The sequence below is a fragment of the Corvus moneduloides genome, chromosome 11, assembly GCF_009650955.1.
Source record: "Corvus moneduloides isolate bCorMon1 chromosome 11, bCorMon1.pri, whole genome shotgun sequence".
Classification (NCBI taxonomy): Eukaryota; Metazoa; Chordata; class Aves; order Passeriformes; family Corvidae; genus Corvus; species Corvus moneduloides.
The window spans coordinates 10,636,448-10,662,488 of record NC_045486.1 but is presented as its reverse complement, the minus strand read 5'-3'; the positions used below and the strand labels follow the sequence as shown (position 1 = coordinate 10,662,488).

At 45.6% G+C, this 26,041-nt stretch overlaps 1 protein-coding gene across 6 annotated transcripts in view; it reads right to left on the bottom strand.

Moving 5' to 3' along the window:
- GRIP2 (glutamate receptor interacting protein 2) overlaps nucleotides 1–26,041 on the bottom strand; it is a 267,142-nt gene that overhangs the window by 6,900 nt on the left and 234,201 nt on the right. For 5 of the 6 annotated variants that reach the window (XM_032120774.1, XM_032120776.1, XM_032120772.1 and 2 more), the window contains exons 14-21: nucleotides 25,820–25,900; nucleotides 17,427–17,493; nucleotides 16,476–16,621; nucleotides 16,041–16,185; nucleotides 11,639–11,778; nucleotides 9,183–9,359; nucleotides 6,262–6,415; nucleotides 3,222–3,342 (exon numbers count right to left, since the gene is read on the bottom strand). In XM_032120774.1, coding sequence (XP_031976665.1) covers nucleotides 3,222–3,342; nucleotides 6,262–6,415; nucleotides 9,183–9,359; nucleotides 11,639–11,778; nucleotides 16,041–16,185; nucleotides 16,476–16,621; nucleotides 17,427–17,493; nucleotides 25,820–25,900 — 1,031 coding nt within the window. Of the gene's footprint in view, nucleotides 1–3,221; nucleotides 3,343–3,507; nucleotides 3,743–6,261; nucleotides 6,416–9,182; nucleotides 9,360–11,638; nucleotides 11,779–16,040; nucleotides 16,186–16,475; nucleotides 16,622–17,426; nucleotides 17,494–25,819; nucleotides 25,901–26,041 lie in introns of those variants that run through there. The other variant, XM_032120777.1, reaches the window with a different exon arrangement.

The window sequence follows — 26,041 nt, the reverse complement described above, 5'->3', positions numbered from 1 at the left end:
CAGAAGGAAGCATTTGTGAAGCATTGCCTTATTTTTCCATGACCCCTTCTACACAAACAGGGCCAGGCAGGCCTCATCTTGTGCATGAACCATCTTGATAATCAAGAAGGATGAATATAATATTCTCAGGGAGCTCCCAGAGGAACCATTGTCTGCCTGGTTCTCCAGCCTACCTCTGCAGGCTGCAGCTCCCCTCCAGCATCACATAGTGCTGGCAATGGCCCAGGGGAGTCAATGCCTGGGACTTCTCTGAGGCCAATTCTGCACAAAAATTAGGATTTTATCTGTCACTAAATAGGAGCTGTCACTGAGCAAAACTGAGTTAAAAATATGAAATTAAGTAGTATTTAAGCCTGGTCATCCTTGATAGCATCCATTAAAAGATGCCCTTAAGTAGATTCGACTCCATTTGGCAATGCTTTTCACTAATGAGATTACATTGATCAAAGCTAACGACGGAGTCAAGAATCCAGTCTGTGGAACCTCAGCCAGCTCCAGGTCATAGAGTCCATTTAAACAGCATAACAAAACCTGTAATTTCAAAGTTCAGGCTCAAAGGGTCTGCAGTCCCAATAAATGTCGAAAGGTAGACGAAATTAAAGGAAAGGTAGGGAGCAGACAGAAAAATTCTTCAACACTAAATGTGGTAAGTCAAAGAGTAATTGCTCCTGTGCCCGGGGGAAATATCATCCAACTAATTCTCTAATCAAGACCCTCCAGCTCTTTGCTCCAAGATGGAACAAAGGCAAGCATAGTGAATTATGGTGGCAGTAGGAAAATGCCAGCAGTACCCGTGTTATCTCAAAAAGGGTTGGATGAAATACAGAAAACCTTTCAGTTTTGCACTTTTCAGGTCTTCACACATGACTTGATCAGCTCAAGTTTGGGCAAAACTCAAATACCTACATGCTGGAAGGACACTGACTTACCACATACTTGACAGGCAGACTAACAAACAACAGCACAGCCAACCAGGGTACATTTGGTCACTGCCCTCGGGCAGCCTCAGGATATTGAGCTGTGCTGTGCTGTCCCAGCACTGCAGAATCAGGGAAAACAGAAAGGTCTGTGCACACCATGCCACTGCCCTTCCTCACAGGCTGCAAATACCACAACCAACCAGTACCCAACAGCATTTGACTCCTTTTCCATCTTCATGGCATTTAAACCCTACTTGCAGCATCATAAGCAATTTCCTAAAGTTTTTCCATAAGCTTTAGGTTTAGTGCAAGCAGCAAAAAGGGCAGTTCCAGTCTTCTCTGGTCTGTGGCTGCCCTGCATTACTTTTCCCATGTCTTGGCTGCCCTCAAAGCAAAGCAGAGACACACACTTTACTGGGAAAAGCCTGTTTCTTCCCATACTCATAGTCTGGAAGGGGATTCCTACTGTGTGTGAACCTGTTTTCAGGCTATCATGGGTCACCTTGCATGGCTCTTCTTTTTCAAAAGCAAAGCGCGAAGGGCCAATTTTTTTTAAAAATACAAACAAATCAAATCTCTGACTGTCATAAAATCACAGGAGGCTGAGAGCTGGGGCTAAGAATGTTGAAATATAGCAAAGGCCCCAGTGAGCACTGCAGATCACACAGCACACTTCAAAAAGGCTGAGCACATGGAGAGGGAGGAATGGATTAGTAGTATTTAGGATTTGATAAAAGGGGAGTTGAACCCAACAGATTCTTGCTAAAAAACAGAGCACTTCCCTTCTGACCCCAAAACTTTCAAAATATTCTAGGAAAGTGCTTAATACACAGAAATCCTGGAGGTGCTCAGCTTTCAATAAGACTCCTTTACATGTTTATAAACATTTCTGTAACTGTCAAAGTTCCAAACAGCATAAACCAGCAATTGCACCACAGATCCCTGGAAAAGGAAAGAGAGTCCAACAAATCCCTTCTTTTGCATTTAGATGCCAGCAGAAAAGCAATATTTATGCATCATTTCAGAGAGGTACTGTCTCTTAAGCAGCCAACAACAGTTCAGAAAGGTTGAGAGCAGCTGCCTAAACTCATTTCTAAATACATTCAGGTCCAGGAAATAAGTGATCAAGGGAAAAAGTTATAGTTTGGGAGGGCTGGGGATTTGGGATTTTGAGTGTGTTCTGATGTTTTTTTAAGTCATTTTCTGAAGCAGTTAAGATAATAAAAACAGCATTCCATGCTTCAGCACAATAAATTTAATTGATATTTCCTCCTCCACTTACAGTTGCTAAGGATCAAGGAGGAAAGAACAATTAGCAAGTCCCTTGTCACAATACAAACCAAAACATGACTTTCCTTTTTGACCTTCAATTAGTCAGAAGTTGCCTTTTTTTCTCTGAAGCCTCAGCAATATGCAACTGTACATAAAACCTGTCCCACTGGGAGTGGTGGAGGGCATGATCCAGTGAGTTCTCTCCAGTCCTCTGCACCTGGAAGGCACAGGGAGAGATGGTCTCACGGGGTCCTCCTCCTTCATTCAGGCTGTAGGAGCTGAACTAGGGAAGGGAGCAGCACAGGCCCCATCCTGCCAGGCAGGTTTCTTCCTGCTGCTCACAGTCTCAAGGGGGGCCTTTATTTGCATCCCATGACTTAGAAATCCAGGCTCCTCATCCTATAACCGGACACAATAACATGACCTCCAAAGCATTTTGGATAAAGAAAAGAGAAAGTGGTTTGTGAAGAGAGGAAACACCTTTATTTCTGCAGGAAGCAATTACTTTCTCAGATTTTTCCATGGGGAAGGCTGGCTGAAAAGCTTCCAATTACCTATTTCTCTAAAACAGTTTCCGGCTGAGTGACAGCTGAATGCAAGATACGTGTGCTGTCTGCACTTGAAGCAAGCCAAGGCTTCAGTCCCAATGGGGGTCTAAGGGGCTCCTTTCACTTGGCCTTCAAGTGCTTTGGACAGACAATATCTTTCCAAGGAGAGGGTTTACAGTTGGATAGGGAAGGCTTGCCAACTGTCATGTGAAGATTATTAGCCAGCAACAGTTCGCGAAAAGGGCGTGGAGTTCCTGGCGGGCAAGACACGGGCTCAGGGAAAGAGCACACGCAAGCAGCTGTAGAATGAGGCAGAGTTACCCATTGGCACAAAACCTGACGTGAATTAAACCCAAACCCTTCTTCACACCACCGGCAGCTCAGGGATGCTATGGGCAAGTAACAGATCTGGGGAAACGGTCTAACACTTATGGAAAGAGCAAAACAGTCAGGTCAGCAGCAAATTCAGAAAGTGATTTACCTCAATCTCCCTCAAAAGTTCAGACTGGCCGCATGTTTCCAAATCCTCCAAAGCTTCTCCAAAAACACGCCAAAAATTGTCCTCATGAGTGGTCTCAAGGCCATTTTGGCGGTTGGGGTATCTGTTGTAACGTAGGAACCAAATATTGTCAGCACTCTTCTGCAGCGGGGTGAAAGCTGCAAGGCTACAGCAAGTGTTCACCAGTAAAAGCAGACTTGAAGAGTCTTCATATACAAAAGCAAACAATATGAACTTTTCAAACAAGAGTCCACATACGAGACCTCCATGCATTTACTAACGGGGCAAGTGTCCTTCAAAGGAAGAATTAAGTTGGTGTAGTAATGTCAAAGTTCAAAGGGTAAATTAAAAAGTGCCTGTAGGAAGACTGTAGGTTTAGGAAGACGTTTTGGTGAAATAGAGAAGTGAAAGAGAAAAGGATGCGTTATGGGTAAACCAGGAGCCTCAGAGACTGTTAGTACAAAGGCTGATGGAATAGAGCTCAGATCTGAGACACAGAACACCTGAGAAGAGAGAGAAAAACACAGAGGGTAACAGACATGGTGAGAAAATGATAAATACATCAGGTCTCTATGAGAGTAAATAATGCAAAGATGTATATAAAAATGATTGCCCTGGGCTGGACAAGCAAACGCACACTACGGCCTGCAGCATCAACAGTGTCATGTACAACCCATACAAACCGAGTTTCATTTGCTTTGGGATGGCCAGGGAACTGAGCTGTTACTTTCAGAAGGTCTCTCTGTTTTTTGCTGTATAGCAGTCTTGGCACTTAGAGCTGTGCAAAGTTTGCCACCAGATCTGTCTACAACAGAGAGTAAGGTTAGAGAGAACCTCTCTCAAGCTGGTACAAACACATGTTAATGTGAACACCATGTGCTGGGGGTTCTGCAATTCCCCATCTTGGCAGTTTCAGCACTTTTAGTATCTGACCACAAGCCAGGGTCAGTTCTCATACCTCTGAATCAAACATGGTGAAATCCTCTGAACAAGCTAGAAAAGCAGGTGATGCTGGACATTGCTTACTGAACACCAGGCTGCAAAACTCAGACCACCAGTGCTCTGTTTAACAGGAGCCTCTTGAAGGAAACTCTCTGTGGTGTTAAATCAAGATCACTATAAACCCACTAATGTGTCATGGAAAGAGAGCCCAAAGGGACATTAGGGCAGCCCTAATGCATCTTATACATATCTTATAAGATATGGGGCATGGAGGATGGCCCAGCTCTGCAACATCTGGTAGTATCTTGCATGGCCTTGCGGTCTTCAGCTCCACAGACAGGAAGGGACATTCATCCACCAGAGCCACTCAGCAAAGTCAATATATTTTACCTGAGTACATGTCACAGAGAACTTGGCCTCCATTAAATATATAATGACCCCTTGGTCTATTAATAGAGCTTTTTTCAGATGTCTAACAACTGCAAAGTCTTTAGCACATGCTTTCCTTTTCATCCCCTGGTTGAAATAGGAGTCTGTAGCAGGCAGAAACTCACTCACACACCCATTTGCTCCTTGTGGGATCATGGACTTCCTGAAGAGAGCAGTATCTGACATAGTTTATTGTATTTTAAATTCACCCCCTACCTTTCATCAGCTTTTAAAGGACAGTAGCCTTTACACCAGGCAGAAAGGTCAAATAAACACCCAGCAAGACTTTATAAAAACAAACCAAAATTTCCCCTAAAAACGAATTTTTGATTCTTTCCCCTTACTCATTTCCTTCCTCCGCTCTCAGGTTCCCAAAAAGGCAAATGTCCGTTCTAGTTACCAGTGTCTTGCCTCTCAGAGCAGCAATACACAAACACATCCAGGACACAGATGAATCAGAATGGGCTCCCACAGCACTGGATCAGCAGGTTTTTCCAGGCTAAAGGTAGTCAGGGTTTGTTTTTCTCTCTAATAAAGAGGGGTCAGCAGCATGAACCATTTCACTTGCACTTTGACATCAGGGCTTGGAGTCCTCATTAGGGACACAGGGGGTTTCGAGGGCTCAGATTTGCCAACTTCAGCTGCCAGCAGCCTCTCCAGGAGGGCCATGAGGGATCAGTGACCTCTGTGATCTGGCTCTTGCTGAGAGGCAAAACAAGAACAAAGTCTCTGGCGCTGCCAGCCTTCCTGCCAGCTTGATCATCTTTAAATAGGTGGAAATGGCCATGAGATGTTCTAAGGGTTTTGTTTGGACAAACAAAAGTTAAGGAAAAAAATAGGAAAAAAAAAGAACTGACAGTAACAACACGACACACACAACTATGGGGACTCTGGAGAATGTTGAGGGGAGGGGAAGTTTTGAAGCAATGGGGCTTTTCCATTACGTGTGGCTCAGTGAGGGGCAGCCTCTGGCCAAGGCAGCTCCAGAAGGATTTTCACCCAAAGCAAGGGGCAGCTGCAGCCTACTCCCTGGCCTCAGGGGGTGTTACAGAATTTTCCCCATGCTGGCTGAGCTGGGGGATTAACGACCATGTTCACTCAGTGGAGCTTTGAGGTGTTGGAAGAGCCAAAGTGTGATGGGAGAGAAAATCCAGCCACATTTTCGGTAGATTTTAACATGGACATGCAACCTCACACTGACCCTCCAAGAGTTTGGTTGGCCTCTTTTGCTTTGTGGCAGTGAGCCGTTGTGAAGCTGCATCCTTACTCAAAAAAGTCTGGCCAACACATACAGGGAGAGTCCTGACCATGTCTATTACATGGAATCTATGAAAATACTGCATCCTCTACATGGCAGGAGTAAGAAACATGGTAGGAACCTGTGGTCCATGCAGCTGAGACCACCCTAACTCCAGACACAAATGTCACCTGGCTATGGCAGAGGTGTCACAGAGCTACACTCAGGGTAACCTGGCAATGTGGAGGTGGCCCAACACAGCCAGTGCACCACCAGCATCCTTCCCCATGGCTGCCTGATGCCAAGATAGGGACATCACTGGCTGCTCCATCACATTCCCATGCCACCTTTGTCCCTAATGCAGTGACACCCATACCTCCAAACACCTCCCTGCCTCCTCCCACCTCTCCGTACCTGCTGGGCTTGTCCCAGTCATCTTCACTGAAGCTTCCATCCATGTAGGGGTAGTTTTTCCTGGGGTCTGCTGGAGGGGTGCTGCTCCTTTGCCTGCTGTGTCTCCACTCGTGTGGATGGAGGGCTATGCCGGCAGCCTGGGGTATATAGGTACCTAGGGAAGGCAAGAGGGAGTGGAGGAAGAGAAAGGGCAATACCTGGTCAGAAACCCCAAATGGAGTGAGACATGCAGAGCCAGGAGAGCCTCCTTCCCTAGGTCCCAAACGTGAGGCCACATGGATTGCACACTTTCAATCTCAGTCATCCAAAAGCAGTTCTTCTGATCTCTTCTGGCTTTAACCAAAGCAGCTTCTCAGGATGTTGACATGGGATGCCCCATTTCTCCTTCTCTCCTGTGCTTCTCAGTAGTTTTATAGTGTGGGTCTGGGATCCACAGACCTGGGAGTACATGTACCCACAGATGCAAATCCTGGCCCCAGCCAGTTCCAGCTGCGGTTAACAGCTCCTGTTTCCACACTGAACCCAGCAGAAATGATGTTGTTGAATCAGCCACCTTTAAATACAAATCCTTCAAAGGGCAAAGGGAAGATCTTGACAAGCTTCCCTCAGCAGTGGTAATGAGGAAGGGTCAGTTCTGATCCTAAGGGCTGCCAGCTGGTTCCCTCAGAATTCCCATGCCCTTGGGATCAACTGGTGCAGGCACAGGAAACTGCTTCATGGATGTGTGCATGAAAGGCAAGGAATAGGATGAAAAACTCTGCTGACTTGAGAGCAGAGGAGGCTCATCTGTATCACATTTGACAGGAGATCAATACAGACTGTTAGTATGATATCAGACAAGTTTCACTACATCTACCCCCATGGACTTTTCCATACTGCAGTGCCTTACTCCAGAGATGAAAATCCATCACTACCAAGTCACAAGATCCTCGGGTCTCATGAGAAGCTGCCAAAAAAGAAAACTTCCAAAACAGAACATTCCACAACAGTGTCAGTGCCATCTGCAGTAGAAATAAATCTCCTGAGTCCCCTGCCCACCTCCTAACTGCCCATTCAGTGTTTCAGAGAAATCCTCAGAGCCTTTCCAAGAAACGCCATACGCTCCCATACACGCTGTGCCAAGCGAACAGGAAGAAGTAATGGAGAAACATGTAATTAAGGGAGACTTCACCTCCTAAACAGCTAAGAGCACTGGAAATACCCAAAGACAACGCCAACACTTTCTCTGAAAATGCCAAGGCCTGTTATTTTACTTAACTGTGTGTTTCCTCTGTGTGTTTTTAAAGGTTAGACTTCTCTGGAGAGAGCCCCAGGAAAATTGCTTGCCAACATCTTACAGCAGTGAGAGGCACACACCGCCTGCCAGAGCAGGACAAGGGCCCTGGATGCAGGTCCCTGCTGCGGGTGGGCAGCAGGTCTGGGCTGGGCACAGGGGCACGTGTCCAGAGCAGTCACTTGGCGCCGTTATGAATTCACCTCCTAGTTCCAGAGAGAAGGGCTGGATCCTTGGGATTCAGAGCCACCTGGTGGCATGTTCCCACCATGCCCAGCACAGCTTCCCAGCCAAAATCCTTCCTTGAGCTGTTTCCTACTGCTGTGGATGAACCCAAAAGCCGACAAGGCTGCAGAGCCTGATCTGTAGTTCTCCATTTGGGGTGTAACCCCCAATCTCCCGGCTCTTTGAATCCCAGGTTTCCCTGCCCCCTACCTTCCCTGCCCATCTCATGGGCAACCCTCCAAGCCCTTCTCCCTACCTTTCAGCATCCCCCTTCCCAGCCAGCACCACTGCACCACCATGCAGCCAAATGCAATTACCAGGGAAGACAAGAGAGCCCCTGAAGCAAAGTTGCAGTGTGTGGATCTTGGGCAACTTGGCACCAGCCCCACTCCCTGGGGCTCTGTGCTCAATTACTTGTTCTCAATTTACTGGGAAAGTAATCACTTCCCAGTGTCCAACTTGTGCTAACATTCAATTAGATGGAGAAGGATTGCAGCATTATGAAGGCTAGGAGATTCCTCCTTAATGATGCCTCCAGTCCCAACTGTGCTCCCAAATTAAGACTTCAGACCAACAGAGACTGAAGGAAGGTGCAGGGATAGGGAAAGAGACACCTGGGCAGTGCTGTCCTTTGAACTCAGAGTGCAGTGAGCACAGCACACTCATACTTTGCAGCAGCACCCTGCAGCATCCCTCCCCATTTTCACATTCTGTTCTGGACAGGAGTCTTTCCACCAATTTCCTGCTGCAGCATTGATTCAGGATTTTGGTTTGTTTCAACACAGGCTAATACTAACTTACATCACTAAATCTGAACTGGTATAACTATTTTCCAGTGCTTTTATCCAAGTAAAAATATATCCCCATTACTAAAGTATCCTCTATTCCAGTTCCACATCTGCTAGAAGCTACAGCTGAATAAACCTGACCTCAAAGACACGTGTTCATCTCATCACTCACTAGAGAGTTAGAGATACTTTCTTGTAGTATTACCTTAATTATTTTGTTAAGCAAGTGCTTCTAGTCACAAGACATTCTTGTGGATTTTAAAACATCATGAAGAGGATTATTATGTCCTACAAGGCCTCTCTGGAGAAATAAAAGTGAGCTATGGACCAAATACTCCGTAAAACATACGGCCACTGAATACTGTCTCTGATTATGCGAATTATAAAGTGTTGTAATGGTTTTGAAAATGATGAGAACAGTATGATGCCATATAAGCCAGAACAAATGTGCCAATAAAAGCCTAAAACAGATACACCAACTCAAAGCACCACATGAGTGCATTCTAAAATACATTTTGTTCCTTGCTGGAAGTGAGAAGCCATACAAATGTGGTCAGGCCACAGGCTTTGGCTCATGTTCAGAGGCAAGACCTAGAGAGACCAGAAACTCCTAAGAAAACACAACCCTGGCTTACCTTGACTTCCATACCCAGCATCAATGGCAGAGCCATCCCAGGACTCCACAGTATTGTCCACACTCGGAATTGTGGTGGAGTATATCTCAGACAGCTTGCTAGTTTTCTGGGAGTCTGTCAGCTCATCTTCTGGGTCGCTGACTTCGTTTATGCTCCCCGACTTCTTGGGGTAGGACTCTGCAACCAGAACATCCTGCTTTAGCAGGCACGAAGAGCAAGCCTCAGGGAAAAGCTTATGCTGACACGGGAGGAAGCCCAGGTACTGTAAGTCTTTAAAGTACCTCTTTAGCTCTTCAAAAGTAGCTGAGAAAGGCATGTGCAATGAAGCTGAAAGGATTTAATGCATTACTCTTATCTCAAGATGAATCAAGAAAAAATGCCTTTGTGAGTTTTTAGCACAAGAAATACAAGGAGCAGCCATGGGGATTTTGAGGATTACCACATATGAGAGGGTTGGGACCTAATCTCAATTCACAAGCGCATCTTCCTGTGCCTTTGGAAGCTTCCTCCAAACAGCACTGCCCAGAGAGGTGTTGGCCCCTGCAAGCAACACCCTGTAGCTTCTCTGGTCTCAGAGGGGCTCCTTTACACTCAGAGCAGCACCAGGGCAGGTGCTGGCAGCAAACTTGGCTACAAACAGATGTTTTAATGAGACTGCAATGACAAACACCACTGCTGAAATAACAGCCCTCTTCCACGACTGTACAACCTCGCAACAACTCAAGGCTAATCCCAGAGTCTCCCATGCAGTTCCATGACAACAGTAGAATTCTTGGGTGTGGTATTTCGAGGCTGGTTTTCCCCTGACTAGTGATTGGAAAATTGGAGCTGAAAGTGAATGATGAAGCTCAGACCTTCCCTTTCATTATTTCAGTGCTAACAGGCCCTTATTATCATTATATCAAATTTTGTTTCAGGCAAAAAGCTATGCAAAGAATGATTTCTCAGCACAAGCACTTCTTTGTACTGAATATTTTAAAGTCCTTGTTGATTAGATATCCTGTTAGCCGTCCACACCCTGGATTTCTGACCTGAGGGATAAAAAGCCCTCTCAAAGTCTGCATTTGTCAATGAGGACAGATTATTTTACCAAACAAAGCCCGGTGTCCTGAAAGCCCCTATTTTCCAAGCCTTCAGAAGATTGCTCACCATGATTAACTCAAGATTACCTTGAAATTTCAATTACACCTGCTTCATTCTCAGAATGATTAACAAGTCTCCAACAGGCACTTGCATGTCAATTATTTTACCAAGTGGCTGTGACAATGCAAGTGTCAGCAGGGGCAAAAAAAGAGCATTTCAGACCAAAGACCAAGACATTTAGCTACAGGGGAAGAGACTGGGGCTTCTTGAAGAGGAATCAGCTCCCCATTTCTACCTCTATTTGCCATGTCCCTACTCCCTGCCCAGTCTTCATCCATTTGTAAAACAGGTGCATTCCAACACATTTGCGAACTTCTTTGAGGTCTATAAAAATTCTATGTTTAAGAGTGATGCCACTTTTTCAGACGCAGGACAGGCATTCCAAGGGCCATGCTAGCTTGGAAAAGCTTTATCTCTTGATTTCTTCTAATTCCCATAGCACTCTGGACCATTGGCTGGGTAAGTCCAGCCAAATCTACAGACTGCAGAAGCATGGCACCAAAAAAAAAAAGGGAAATACTGGGGGTAGGAGAGATTGAAATGAAGCCAGAATGCACCTGTTACTTTTTGAATTTAATGAAAAAGCCTCTGTTTGGCTATGGTTATGCAATCAGGGAGAAAAGTTTGCATGATCTCTCTTTTATTCCAATCACCCTTCTGTCCCCAAGAAACAGTGGCCTGCCAGTCTAAGTATGCTTCTTCTTTTTTAAACCATGTCAACAACAGCTTCAAGGCCACAGGGAGCTCTGCAGGGAAACCAGAAGGGGATCCCTAGGATGAAGTTAGATGCTTTGAATATTGATTTTAGGACCCCAAGCCAGGAAAATAGGTGTAACAAATCTATTGCCAATTGTTTTCAAAAGGTTTAATTAAAAATAGGGGATTTTTAATGGCTTCTACCAACTCAGAGTCTTTTTGCTTGCTTAGGGGGGCTGTATTTTCAAAAAATCCCACATTCTTATACTTCTAAAAACAACTTCTGCTTCACTTCTGTGTGAAACACCGACACAGGAAGTGGCAACAACAGTACAAGGTGTCAATCCAAATTAAAAATTACTCTTGCCAATAAACCTGCTGTTTCATCTCTTCCCACCACCACAGAGAACCTCTGGGTTGCCTTTTCTTTCGTCTGTGAGTCAGAAGTTCAAGAAACACACACATTGTCCCACTGTGCCCAGCCATGCCCATGACCACACTGCCTCATCTCACCTCCCACAACACACGGCAGAAATCCCCCAGCAGTGGCTGCTCCACGGCCTGGGGTCCCTGCTGGGGTGAGCCTGCCCCCTCCTCACCCCAGCTGCCCAACTCACTCTCTGTCTGCTTCTTGATCTTGAGGGTGACGGTCTCTCCTGCCATCTGCAGCAGGTGGATGGCCTCACTCAGCGGTTTGCCCTTGAGGCTCACGTTGTTGATCGCTAAGATCCGGTCCCCGATGTGGATGGCTCCGGTTCTGGAGGGAAAAGGCACTGTCAGAAAGTCCAGAGAAGCAATTCCTCTGGAAGACAGGACACTCAGCTGTCGCTTGAAGCAATTAATTCTCAGCACTTTCAAATATGTCTTTGTTCCCTCTTGGTACACTCTATACCTCTGACTTCCTCTTCACCACATACCAGAAATCCGTGTCCTCCCCATCTTCCATGTGCACAGACATACAAATACACATGGCAACACATGAACTCCTCAAATCCCTTGGGAACTGGGACTGCAGACCAGCTTATAGACAAAACAATGGGGTTTAAAGCAATGGGGTTAAAAGCACAAGCATTTTCAGTATGTGGAGCCCAACATGATCATCAAACATGGAACTGAAGGACATGTTCACCCTGATGGGAAGAAATTATGAGACAAACCTAGAAACCTATTGGAAAAAACCCAAACCAAAAGAGCTGAACAAAATTGCTCATGTGTGTGCAAGCATGAGCTGAACCAGCTGCAGTTAATGATATGCTTAAAGCTCACGCTACTCAGCTACAACCCTGTGATTTTCTCCACCAGCTTGGGAAGAGGTTGTGTTTTATTGCTCAGCCATGTTCCAGCACTGGCTATTGCTCTCACCTAGATAAATCCTCAGGCTTCAGCAAGAGGCACAAGCAAACCAACAAGTCACAGCAATTCTCTCCCTTCTCCATCCTTCCCGTCTGTCTGCTCACAGACAAAGGCTCACTTTACCTCTTCCCAACAAAGCTCTGGGAAGAGAAGACAGGGCAGGATGTGTCCATCACCAGAGCTGCTGCCAAGGCTGGAGCTCACACTTGCCACTGGCTGGACTGAGCTTCTCAAACTCACATTCCAGCTCCCAAATGGCAGCACATGAGAGCAGCAACCACCTCCTCCTCCAGTACTGTGGGAGGTTCTGCCATCAGGAACCTCTGTGATGGAGCCAGAAGGAGACGCAAATCTGGACTGCAGTATCTTTATGTCCATGGCAACTTGTCTCCCTCAGGTTGCATCTCCAAACTGGACAGCAGCTCCTGCAGAACTGGAATTTGATGTATCTTCGCAGCAAAAACAGCTGTGTGGCTTTCCACAAAATATCAAAGTTCTGTATACACACTGCTGTGAAACATCTACTATAAGTACATCAAATCAGGAAATGCAGCCAAGCAGCAGGCAGGACTGCTCAGGCTGTGGCTCCTTCTGCTGCTGAAGTACTCAGCAGTGCCATGATGCTCCCACCAGCCACTAGATGTCCGTCTTGTCCCACTCAAATCAGCCTGGAAAAGCTGTCAGGGAAACATTTGTGCGTTCAAACAAATTACAGATCAAACTGGGACCGGAGTATTTGTCTTAACAGTTTCATCTATTGTAGTCCAAAAAATCAAGCTAAACTGCTGCCAGTTTACAGTTGATCCTTCCCTCACTGCAGTGCTTCAGCATTCAAGGGTCGCCTGCTGTATCCCTGAACTCAGCATGGGGACATATCTATCTAAGACACCAGCCCAACCACCCAGCCCTGAACAACATGACTGCTCTGCAGTAGCTGTGAAAGTCTCCCGGCAGGGAAAAATATAGAAATAATTAAAGAGAAAGGTCACCTTCAGCCAGGTATTTTTCTTCAAGGGGGAGAAAGCAAACCAAAGTCTAGTCCTCTCAGTGCCCTGTGAGGACAAGCAGACAGAAGCTGAGCAGGACTGACAGAGAAAGAAGTTTTCAGCTAATGACCGTCATGCCTCTCTATTACTGTCAACAGTCTTTAGTTCACCTCAAACAGAAAGCAGCCTAAGGAGCCATGAGCAGCATGTTCCTTTTTGCTCAGAGGGGACATGCAAGAACAGAATCGAGTAACAGGGAAGTGGAAAGGTGTAAAAGGGGCTGCAAGCACTACCCAGCAAGCACTGGGGAAGAGATGGCTACAGATGTGTGGTAGGGATTTACTTGGCACATGGGCAGGGCCACCATCCCTTTTCCTCCCTGCCAACATGGCTTGGCACGGGACACTCCTGGACTCTCCTGGACTCTCCTACAGCCACCTCCATCTACTTGAGCAGGTGGCATTAACAGAGGCTGGTCAGGCACTTTAAAATGTCAGCAATAGCCAAAAATTGCTCTTGGAGAACCATTACACCTCAATCAGAATTGAACAATATTGTTCAGGCACACTCCCTTTCTCGAGAAGAAGGAGAACAAGTCCTATGGCACTGGCTTAAGCCATCTGCAGGCACTCAAGGAGGGGACACTGTAACATGGAAGAGAGCCACAGCTCAACACCAATTTAACAGCCTGAGCTGCCTTTGTAAGTTTTTATAAGATCAGACACAAGGAAAAAAATGTTCAAGGTCAAGATAAAACCTAAGTCATCTGAATCTGAAGCTTTTCTGGCTTAGGCAGCCTGTCAACCACAGACAGATGTGTGACAGATCCTAGAGGACACCCTGCCTCCCCCACTGCCAGCAACCCGAGACGCAGCACAGACTTTCACTTGTGCCTCTACAAGAATGGCCCATGGATTCCCGTTATCAGACACTGGGATCAGGTCCACCACATGTCAGTGCTGCTGAAGCATGTCCTGTGCTCCAGCAAGAGGCAGCATGGGCTTGGATTTAAATCCCTGCCTTTCAACTAGAACCTGGCTAAGGGCATCTGTGGCACAGATAAAGGTAGAGACATCAGGAAAGGGACAATTTAGGATAATACTAGGAGCACCCCTCTTCCCTTGACAAGGTCGAGTCACCCCCTTCTCTCACTCAGAGGAGAGAAAAAATGCACCTTTCCTGCAAGCAGCCTTCATCCCAGCGCTCCTCGCCTTACCCTCAGGGAGCCAAGGTTACCCAGAGACATCCCTGTGCTGCTCTGTCCCCACGCTGTCATTTGCTACTCAGCCACGGCGAATCTGCTGAACAGCTCCATCACTCCTCTCACAAGGCTTTTCATTCCTCACCGCCTGCTCACCCCTGATCAAAATTCAGTAGTGCTGCAGCACTCGCCTGCACTACGCTTCTCCACAGAGCAGTCGCCGATGTGCATCCGAGTTCAAAGGAGGAACAGCCATGGAATTGCAAAGGGAACTGAGATCAACAAAGGTACAAGAATGTCTTCTGACACCTGACAGCATTTGAGCTGGCTGTTCTTAACCTCTCTCATGCTGGGTTGCAGGTACAGTACAGAAGTGTTATATAGAAAAGCCTTGGACACTCTGTGGCTATTTTATAGGGAAAAAGACCAAATCCTACAGTGACAGGCAGTGATATAAAATCCCCAAAGAGAACAATCACTAATGACTAAGTCCATCCCCTTCCTTCCCAGGAGACACAGACATTCTGCATGCCGCACCAAAGGGAAGCAATGGAAATGCACAGCAGTGTGCTGAGAGCTCTGCGAACACAATGCAGAAAAGGACACAGAGCTGTGTCCAGCTAAGAGGGAGTGTGGCCTTGAACAGAAAGAACCAGAAGGCCAGATCTGCTGTCAAACATCCCCAAGGTCTTGCACTTTACACTGGTTTGCTCAGGGGTTTTTTTGTTGCTGTTCTGCCTGTCAGGCAGCACAAAGTAAGAGACCCTTAGAGAAGCATGAGTCAGGACTGCTGAAATGATCTATTTACAAGTCACAGCTCCCGTATAGAAAGATTAATTAAGATAGAGTGTATGACTCAGTTCCACCTTATACTCTCAGGAATGTCCTGATCCTTTAAATCCCACACATCCACGTATATTCAGACCCAGGAACACAGTAACCTCCCCGGTGGTTGAAGGTAAATCTGCTTCTATGTTTATTCAGTATTAAATGCTTGGGCACACCAACCCTGCACTGAGATACTTCACATGTAACACACTGAGCAACCAGCCAGGACAGGTCAGAAGACGCCTGAGATCCCTGGTTTCAGCAGGACACACACCTGCAATGGCCATAAGCCAGTTTAGCAACACGGGAGTCCTGGACAGAGTCTATGGTGGTTTCATAGGCAGCCCAAGCACTCTCCTGACACAAGGTGTGCATGGCAAATCCCAGACCAGGAAGCACCCCTGTGGAAGAGGGGCAGATAAAAATGTGTTCCTGGCTGCAGAATTCACCTGACTCACTGGATTTGACTTTTCCTGAAGTGCCTCTCTCATTGCCCAGCAGCACAGCCCCCACCACCCTTCTTCATGTCACTTGGTACCTTCAGAGCACTTTTCCTTCTTAGCAGACTAAGACACCAAAGAAGAGTTTATGACAGCAGAGGAAACTTGGCTTGGTTCAAATCAATTCAACTGTTCTGCCCCCAAACCTCACCTCTCTGCCAGCCCTCGTTTAGTCAAGCCTGAAATGACAATAGGATCAAAAGGTTCCTCCGTCCCAGAGATGGTTATTCCCAAAGGGCCCCCATATCGCTTCAGCTCCACCGTGTAGATAATAGCACCAGTTGTCTCCTGCTCATCTGAAAGAGAAAACAGGAATGCTGAATTATTTTCATTTCCCATATAAAAGTAGTCATAGGAAAGACTTGGAGCATCTAGAAGCAAAAGCCAGAAGTCTTCAGCCACACTCTTACCAAACAGGATTTTAACCTTCCAGACATCACTTAAGGACAGAATAACAAAAATAGACTATAATCAATTGGAAAGTAGTGACCGGACAGCAGCAGCCCTTATCTCTGTTAGTTTGCACTACCTATTGGGAAATGTCATTACAGTGGACAGGCACCAGTTTGCATCAGGATTTCTGTACCAGAGTTATCTTCATCCTTCCTAATCTTCAATTTGACCAGGTCTTCGCACTGCCTTAAAATCTGCACAGCATCCTCCATTGAGCAATTGTCGAGTCGGATGTTATCAATGGCTAACAGCTTGTCTCCCGGCTCCAAAGTGCCAGTTCTACATGGAGAGGAAAAGAAAACTAAGAGTACATTTGTATTTGCCTTTCAGATGCCACAACACATTCAGTTCTGCAGTGGAAATGACAATATTAACTTTTTACTGTCCTTGATCTTTTCTGGAAAACAACCATGAGCTGAGTGTGGGACACCTGTAATTTAAACAGAGGACATTTGTGTAGAGCATGTATCCACACAGAACCAGCCAGGAAGATTAGACAAATATCCTGGGTAACCTACAACCCTGAAGATGCCTGATGTTCAACTGACATATTCTACCCCTCATGGAAACTCCTGTGTGAGCACTCTTAGAAATGAGCCATGCAGCCACACTAAATTCCTCTGAATGCCTTTCTATGATGTGTTGGGATCAGAGGGGAAGTCAATAAATGCTGAGTTACTTGCACAGTTCACCAGTGCCCACAATTCACCCCCTCTGTTCACCAAAGGAGAAGCTGAGACGTGGCAAACTACCTGATGAGCCATAGCACCTCCTGGGATATATGAAGCCCTTTACCATATGCTCTTAAAAGCTAAATATCCATCTCCTAGAGAGCCAGCAGACATCTAAACCAGTGCCCTGGTCACCTTCTTCATTAGCTCAACTCTATTTGCTTCAGTACAGACAGTTTTTATTGCAAACCCTACTGTCTAAGACAAATCTCTAGTGCTGAGATCTCCTTGGATTCTGGCAATACCCAGGCCCAAGTGCTACTGCGTGGGCTCCATTCGACTGCCCTGGTAGACATTCTATCACGGATGGCCATTTTGCAGTGGGTTTGACAGATGGAAAATCCTGCACTCACCTGTGTGCTACACTCCCCTTCTTGATGTCAGAGATAATCAAAGGATCCCCAAGCTTTCTGCTTGCAGCTGCAAAAGAGACACACGGTACAAAGCTTGGTGTTGAGTTTGCTGTCCAGGACAGGGATGGTGGATGCTTAATGGGGAGAAGCAGACATAAGGAAAGGGGATTTATATTCCCTTCACAAAATGATGCTTCACAGTTGAACTCTGGAAGCCCCTGAAGAAAGAAAGAAAAAAAAAAAAAAACGCAAACCCCCGCAACATTTGTTGGTTGCCCTTTGCCCAGGTAAATTTCATTTGGACTCCTGAAGGGGAGGACATGTGGAGTCCAGCAGCAAGAGGTGTCCAGCAGCAAGAGGTGGCACTACCAATCCCAGCACTGTCTATCACCCCTCACCACCCCTCACACACAAGGGAGCCAATGGCCATGGCTGCAGTCAGAACTAGCACTGCTGCCTGGAGAGCACCCAGCTCAGCCCTGTGCTCCATACAAGCATTTCTGTGTTCTTCAAGTAAAGTGGGCTGTGAAATTTTCCAGGTGGAAAAGAACCCAGGGAAAAAGTAGATAAAGCACAGTTTTCCAGCTGGTTCAGATCTCTAGGGCACTTTATCATACAACCAGATGAATCAGGGGTGATTTGTGGTGGAGCTGGAAGGGCTGAGTAGTTTCCAACTCTTATCTCCTGGTCAACCCTGATAACTTTTTCAGCCCATGAGATGGGAGTACGCATCTCTGGGAACATTTACATTTTCAAACTTGCCTGCAAGACCTGCTGTTCTCCTGAGATACCCAAGAGAAATTGATGACTCAAACTCCTTCTGACCTCCCTGTCATCCACATGCCAAACATTCACCAAGAAAGAGCATCCTTTCCACTCTGCATCCTTCCCTTCTGCCTTGCCATGGGAATTGCATTGCCTCATTTAAAGCTGACAGAGCTTCTCAGCTTCTCACAAAAACTGTGTGGGAAGAAAGAAACTCGGAGCCTCTGAACATGTCAGATGCAGGGCAGAGATTAAAATATCTGTGAGGCACGTGGCACGAAGAACACAGAGATCCACCTGCCTGAACAGCAGTTAGAGAGCACCCAGAAAGTCAGACATAATAAGTGCTTACCAACCTCTCTGCTCTAGATTTTTCTGTTGTTTACATTCATTTATGAGATTTAAAAACATATGTCTAACCCAACACCTTTAAGGATATCCTCTCCCAGAAATAACTAAACCTTCTGTACTAAAGACAGCAAAAAGACAGCCAATCTCAGTTGTGGCAGGGCTGAGTATGAAAGTGAGGTCAGACAGCAAAGAGCAGACCATGACTGATTTTATAATAGTCACAGCAATGCAACTGCTGAATGGTACAGAGCCGGGAGGAATTCACTTCCCCATGTCTTACTGGAGCCTGGTACCAGACAATTTTGGACTGGACACTCATGCTGTGCTTCTGTCTGCAGGTCTAAGGGAGAGGGATGTGTCATGGAGATTCCTCGAGGGCTTTTGCCTATATTCAGTCTGTCCACAGCATGGACTGGACTGCAGACAGGACAACACACTGGGCAGAGCTGAGCACTGGGAATAATGGTGAAGTGCAGGAAAAATCAATGAAGAAATCCCCACGCTGACTGAGAAGGCCACACACCAGGGACTAACAGCACAGGGACTGAGATGCATCACCCTGATAATTATTACTGTTGTTCTCCTTTTCAGTATAGGACATGTATTTGCTGCTGACAGAGGTGTACAGACTGGTGTCCAAGCAGGAAGTGAGGGGAGACCCTGTGAGCACACCCTGAGCCCTGGGTCAGGTGGCAGTGCTGCATGTTTAATCACTCCCTAGCCTGGTTCTGTCAAAACGATCCAGGTTAGCAAAAATACTTTTCACTGCAAGGTTTGTTTACTAGTTTCAAAGCAGAAGCAGTGTGACAGAAGGGGGTTAGGGAGGATCCTAACCTGTCCTGGTGGTGGGCTGGGATGGCCATCTCTAACCTGACCAAGCCACAGCTGGAACAACATGTCTGGAGACCACGAACAATTAAAAGAGCAAAGAGGAAGGAAGAAAAAAAAAAGGCAAGCAAGTAGAGACAACAACATGCCTCGAGCTCTGCAGAATTTATGTTTATCTAAGCGTCTGCCTTGCAAGTCCTGTGACACGTGGGGGGGTTCAGAACACAGTCAGTCTGTGAGCAGAGAATGAGACCTTGTCCTTCTGAAGCTTCACAATTGGTGTCAGCACTGAACACAGCACAAGCTTCCCAGGCAAGAAGCAAGGGTAACAAACCAAGTGCTTTATCCATTAGAGAATGAAGCATGTTTTAAAGAAAGATTGTTCTGGATTTTGTTTGCAGGGTTTTTTTGGAAGTTTTGCTCTCAAAACAGATTTTCTTGAGATCTGAGTTAAATGGAAGAGCCATGTACAACTGCATACAACTGTCCCTACCAACAGAGAACTCAAACTTTAATAAATGGCAGCCCTCTCTTTTAAATATTTATCACAGAATCATCATAGAATGGCTTGGATTGGAAGGGACCTTAAACATCATCTAGTTCCACTCATGGAACAGGAACACCTTCTACTAGACCAGGTTGCTTAAAGCTCCCTCCAACCTGTCCTTGAACACTTCCAGGGATGGGGGATCATCACACTACATAATTACTTAATGTAAAATGCAAAGGCTTTATAAAACCATCAAATCTGAAGGGTAAGTTAGAGAGACTTAATGAATAACCATGTTCTCTCAAGAGGCATAAGATACAAGGTTAAGATAATGAAATCTCACGGCACAGAACAGAGACTTGCTGTTCATTCTAAAAACCTGTAGTTACTGACTCCATTAATTAACCTTCGGTATCTCAAAGCCCTTCCTGGCACACCAGCAGAGTGTCCAGATGGGCTTCTTGCCTGTCTGCTGGGATCAGGTTGCCCTGAGCACTCCTGGGACCCACATTTTTAACCATCCTGGACCATTCATGCAGGGCGACAGTGTTTCTCTGTTCAACAGCTGCCTGTCTGAAGGTGAGAGAGCTGCATTTCACTGAAGGGGTGGCTCAGTCCAGGTCAGAGCCATTACATACATGGATCCCTGCTGAGATTTTGGATAGACAATTTCCAATTTGCCTGCAATTAAAACAGCACCAACCTAAACTATATTATTAGGGCTGTGGTCTTTGGCATTAAGACATTTGAATAGATGAGTAAAGCCTCCTTATCCATTCATTTCTGCTGCTAATGTGGTTATTTCTCTTCAAAGGACATTGTCTTGGTAACTCTGCTGCAGGAAGACACAGTTTGGAAATGCAGCCTTGCCTCTGGGGTTTTGCTCTCCTGTGTGTCAAATGAAGATGGCAGCAAAGGAAGTCAAGGGAAGAGATGGAGGCAGGAGCTGGCGAGCAGAAACCCATGGCTTGCTCTCAACCTCCATCTGCCAGGGCAAGCCACTTCAGGTGGAAACAGACTCTTTTTCAGACACATTTGTATTTTTGGTGGGTTTACCAGTACCAAAGATAGTTTAAATCTGCTTCAGTGGCCCAGAGAAGGCTTCATAAATCAACAGCTGGTGAAGGTAGTAGCATGTGGTGGGGGAGAAACTCAAAATGAAAATACCGCTTGGCAGTGACAGGGCAGTGATAAAAAGGTGAATTGATCAATACTGTTATTTACTTTTTATAAATGGCTTTCAGTCTCTCTGCTGGGGTTGTGGCTCACTCGGTGTTTACGCTGTGATGGATGATGAGGCCAGGAACACATGTCCGGTTTGTGTTTTTAATAGAATGCATAATGACTTGTACTGGTAAATTATTCCCCTCCAAGGAGCACCAGCACATATTTTATAGGCATCAACCCGTTTAAAATGCCCTTTGTTATTGACCAAGCCAAAGCAACACTGCCAATGTGTAATTAAAGAAACTGTAATAATGCCATAAGAATGCATTTAAATAAGAAGCATTTTTAAATTGTAAATAACAAAATCAGAAACCAAATAGTCTCAGGATAGCTAAGGAATGAGAAGAGGAAAAAAAAGTGAATCAGAATTGATTACAAAGAGCAGCAGTGAAAATCAGATCCTCAGAACCCAACTTTTTCCTCTATCATTCATTAGTTTAGCAGCAGGTGCATAAATTATCAGTGCCTCCAGCAGGATATCTGCCTCATCACAGATCCTTTCCCTTTCACAATCTCCAGGTAGCAAAACCAGATCAGGATATCCCACCAGGATAAAAGCACCGGAGTGAATCAGATGTAGTGGGAGTGAGGGGGTAGGACAGGTGGTTGCTGGGCTTGCCCCACCTCCAGACACGCTCAGCCGGGCTGGTGGCAGGGCACAGGCTAATACAGGGCCAGCAAAACTAGATTTGCTCGGCTCACAGATCCATCTTCTCACTAGGACAGTGATTACACTGCTTAAGCAACTTAATCGAAGTTATCTATCTACCCAAATTCCGGTTTTATCACCTGCAAGCAGATATACTGCCTACTCCTTATCTGCAGTACTTCACACCAAGGGCACAGGAATTGGCTTGTTAAGATATATCAAGGTAATTTGATAAACAAGCTATATAAAGCATTATTGCATATCTAAAATTAATGGCAATTTCAATATCTCTTTAAACAGCGACATCAACATCAACACACCTCTACCCTACAGTGAATGTCACCACCAGCCCTTGGAGAGGATATCTGAGACAGAAAAAAAACCAAAACTCTCAACACAAAAGGCAATCTTTCGTGTAATCAACTATCATTTTCCAGAGGGTAATAGCAAATCCATATCTTATTTTAAGAGGTGAGGTATTGAACGTACAAGAATATGTGACTATTAGCTTCTCACTGCTGGAGATTTTAATTTGTAAGAGATTTAGAGAAAACCGACAAAGGCATAACTACATCATTAGAACTGGATGCAGCCGGCAAGACCAGAGCATTGGAGGCATGTGTTCTGCTAATGGAGATGGGTAGTTCAGGCTAACAAGAGTCAAATCTTCACATCCCTATGTCAAAACTCTCACTTTCCATGTATTTGCATCCCCACCATTCAGAGCCTCAGAGGTCGCTCTAAATAGGTGAGCTTCAGAGCTCTTGGAGCAGAAAGGAGCATGCTCTGATCTTCAGCCAGAGCAGCTGTTCTACAAGCAAATGCCCTTCTCTCTAGGACAGAGGCTGAGGTACTGGAGGGTGGAGAAAACGAGAGTTTAGCTGGCTTCGTGTCCCTTCACCCCTGGACAAAGCGTGTGGAGCAGCATGCACACGGCAGCTTCAGTGTTCTTCATTTAGCACACAAAGGAGACTGAAATGAGGCTTGAGGGCACAGAGGTCCCTCAGGAGTACAAAGCACTGTCAGTGAGAGACTCACCCCTTCGTCTGTGTACTCATCCTTTGGGGAATGGAAAGGGAAAGAGTGCTGTAGGCATGTATTTCCATCATGCATCTTGATTTGCGGTGTCCCCTTGCCACACTGTGTTTGAGCAGGGGGAAGAAACCCATCCTGTGCTCTCAGATCACGACTGGAGACTCATCCAGCCCAAGTCTTCTTTTTCTGGAAAACCCTAAGATCTCTGAGAAGACTAAAGGCCCTCAGCAAACATGTGCCCCTCACCAGGAGCAAGTACAGCCCCTCTTTGTATGTTCAGCCCAGGACCAGCAGCGTCTGCCCTCCTCATACACAAATCTCCTGGGTTTTCAGCCCTTTTATGAGCATTTCTAGCAGATTTATGGTTCCTCCTGCAGCCAGCTCCATTACATGAATTCTTCCAATGCATCCATCAAGAATCCTGCTCTCCCCCCACCCTTTACTTAGTCCATCTCCCAATTAGCTCTGAGAGCCATGGCACAGCAAGAACTTGATCGCATTTATTTCTGTAGTGCTCCTCTGATGAGGTTGTAACACTTTATGCCCATTTAAGAAGGCAGAGGCAAATCTTCCTAGGCTGAGGAATTAACTACAGAGGAGACAGCTGAAGCCAAGAGGTAAAACTCAATGAAAGCAACTCAGCTGACATCTGCAGTGTAGCTAGACTATGAAGTTCATGAATAAATGCAATTCTGTGGCCATGACAGTGCAGGGGGTCTTCGACTGACCCGTTCACTGTGTCATCTCTTTAAGCTGCTCCAGCTTTACAGAGTAGGGAACAGGAATCCAGTGCACGAGGCCAGTAAACCAAGTCCTCTCCTTTTAAACAGCAGTTATATACTTTTCTATATCAGAAGGAAAGCTGTAAAAGCTGTTTCTAGAGCTACACAAGCACTCAAGTCAGCAGAACTGAGAGGAAAGGAACTGAGCAAAACAGACAAGTTATTTTTACCTCTTTTCTTTTGCTGCTTGCATCACACTCCTGCATGCACATCATGTCTCTGCAGGAAGTACTTAACATAAGGCTGCTTGCTTTGGTTTTAATGTTTGAAACTGGTATATTTATCTGCCTGGTCAGAGGCAAAGTGACCAAATGATGATCGAATTTGCTAAGGATCATGTGGACATAGATTTATACAGACTAATATATGAAAACAAAATTAGGATTCTGCTTGAATTTAATCCTTGCCACCACATTTTCTGGGTGCCTTTTTCTCCATCTGAAAAAATAATTTTGGCTTTGACTCAGCAAACAACTGCAATATATTTTAAGTTTATGCATGGGCATTACTTAAACAATGTCCTACAAACATGTTCAACAATCAAAAAGATCAAATCAATCATAGTGTTAAAAACTGCTTTGTAGTTGGTTAATGGGCATCTATTTAAAACCCAGGGGTCAGTTTCTTTCTCTTAGCAGTGATTTCAAAGAAGTGTGTGAAATCACTTTTTTAACAAATTTGAAATTAAAACCTTTCCAACATAAAACTATGTTTGAAGTGTAAATGCACATCTGAAGCAGATCCCGTTCAAATAAGACTTCACAAATAAAAACTAATATTCTTGCCAGGAGCTCCCAGGTTCATTTTACTCCCTAGCCCCAGACACAAACTAAACTTTGGAACTTAGTAGGGCCTTGCTCAAGCCAGTTTTTGCTATTATCCTAGGTTGCTTCCTGAGGCTGGAATGCCAAGGCCATGGCAGGGCAGCAGGTTGGAACCCAATGCAGGCTGCATCGTGCCCTGCTCCCTGCCAGTGAAATGCCATTATAGACAGCCTGCTGCTTTCAGAAAGCACTTTGATGTCTTCAGACAGTAATTGCTACCAAGCCAAATGTTAAATACTGTGCTGTTATTTCTCAGGATTGTCCTCATGGCACAAATAGGGGAAGCTGAGAAGAGGGAGAAGAAATATCACAAGGTGCAAAGGCATCATCCTGTCAATGTTCCTTACTCCTGAGAATCACCCCACTTAGACCAGAACACCTCCAATTAACTCACTAACTAATGCTGTAAATGTCAAGGAGTAATTACTACAGCTTATCTCTTTTAATGAAATCTAGTTTTCAAGTGTCCCTTGAAACTCCATTCCCCAGACACAGCTGGGTCCGTGCTCCTGAGGGTTTGGACAAGAGATCCCATTACTGCAGTCTCACAAGCTGCTCTGTTTCAGATCAGAGGTGGTGGCAGTCTCTGGGCATGGCAAACCTGAGCTGATTCAACTCACTTTACCCAGAACTGAAAGAAGGATGAGTGATCAGAGACCTGCACATGTTTGCCATACAGGAAAAATTCACTGACACAAAGCATTACAAGACCCCAAGTTAGCCAGAAATTTGGGATGGATCTGCCTATATCATCCCCCTACAGCATCTTTTCCAAAGAGGCCAAAAGATCTTTAAATAAAAAATTATGCTCAGAAGAGAAGCAAAGATAATTAATCAAGAGTGAGCAGAGAAAAGGGAAAAGCAGGAAAAGGGTTTATGTCCTCTTCTCTCAGTGCACACCAAGTCTTGGCACATGGCTCTCCTTCTGCATGGCTTGAGGTGAGTGAAACATTTCCTGGCAAACCCTGGAATTTAAAGTGCCTTCCCCCACCTCCAAGACCAACCCCACTCTTCATGCTCCTCCTCCTCCCGGTAGTTTCCCCTCTCTATGCTCCAAGCTGTGGGGTTCACCTCTTACTTGCTCTTCTCCCTTCACCTCTTTTTGCAAGGGTCCCACCAGACCCAGGCAATTCTTTTTAAAAAGAACATAATACAAGTGTGAGCAAGGAAATAAAAATAATATTACTCTGCACCACAGATCAAGTGATCAGTTGAGAGACATCCTTTGTCCCAACCCTACATGCAGCTGCTTTTCTCTGCAGCTGCCAGCTCATGGAGGCAGGAACCACACATCTGATTCATTCTGGGATAAATCACAAGCACTGGAGTTCTAAGGAAACCCCACATGATCTTATCTCTCTCCGTTGAGCCCTCTACAATGCCTGTGTGGAAAGCAGAGGCTCTTGCAACTGCTACTGACTGCAAGCCTGAGCAATACTTACAGCTGATTGTAATTCCAAGCTCTACACCTCTTTTCTTGGGCAATTTAACGTGGAAAGTACCGCTGCTGGGTATGACAGACTCTATAAAGCCAAAAACAGACAAAAAAGAAAAAAAGGAGAAAAAAGTGAGTTTTCAGTTGCATGGATGGTTTCTTTGGAACCAAGAAAACAAGCCCATAAAGCACTGCTTTATTGGTTCAAATAAGGTTATCTAAGGCTCTG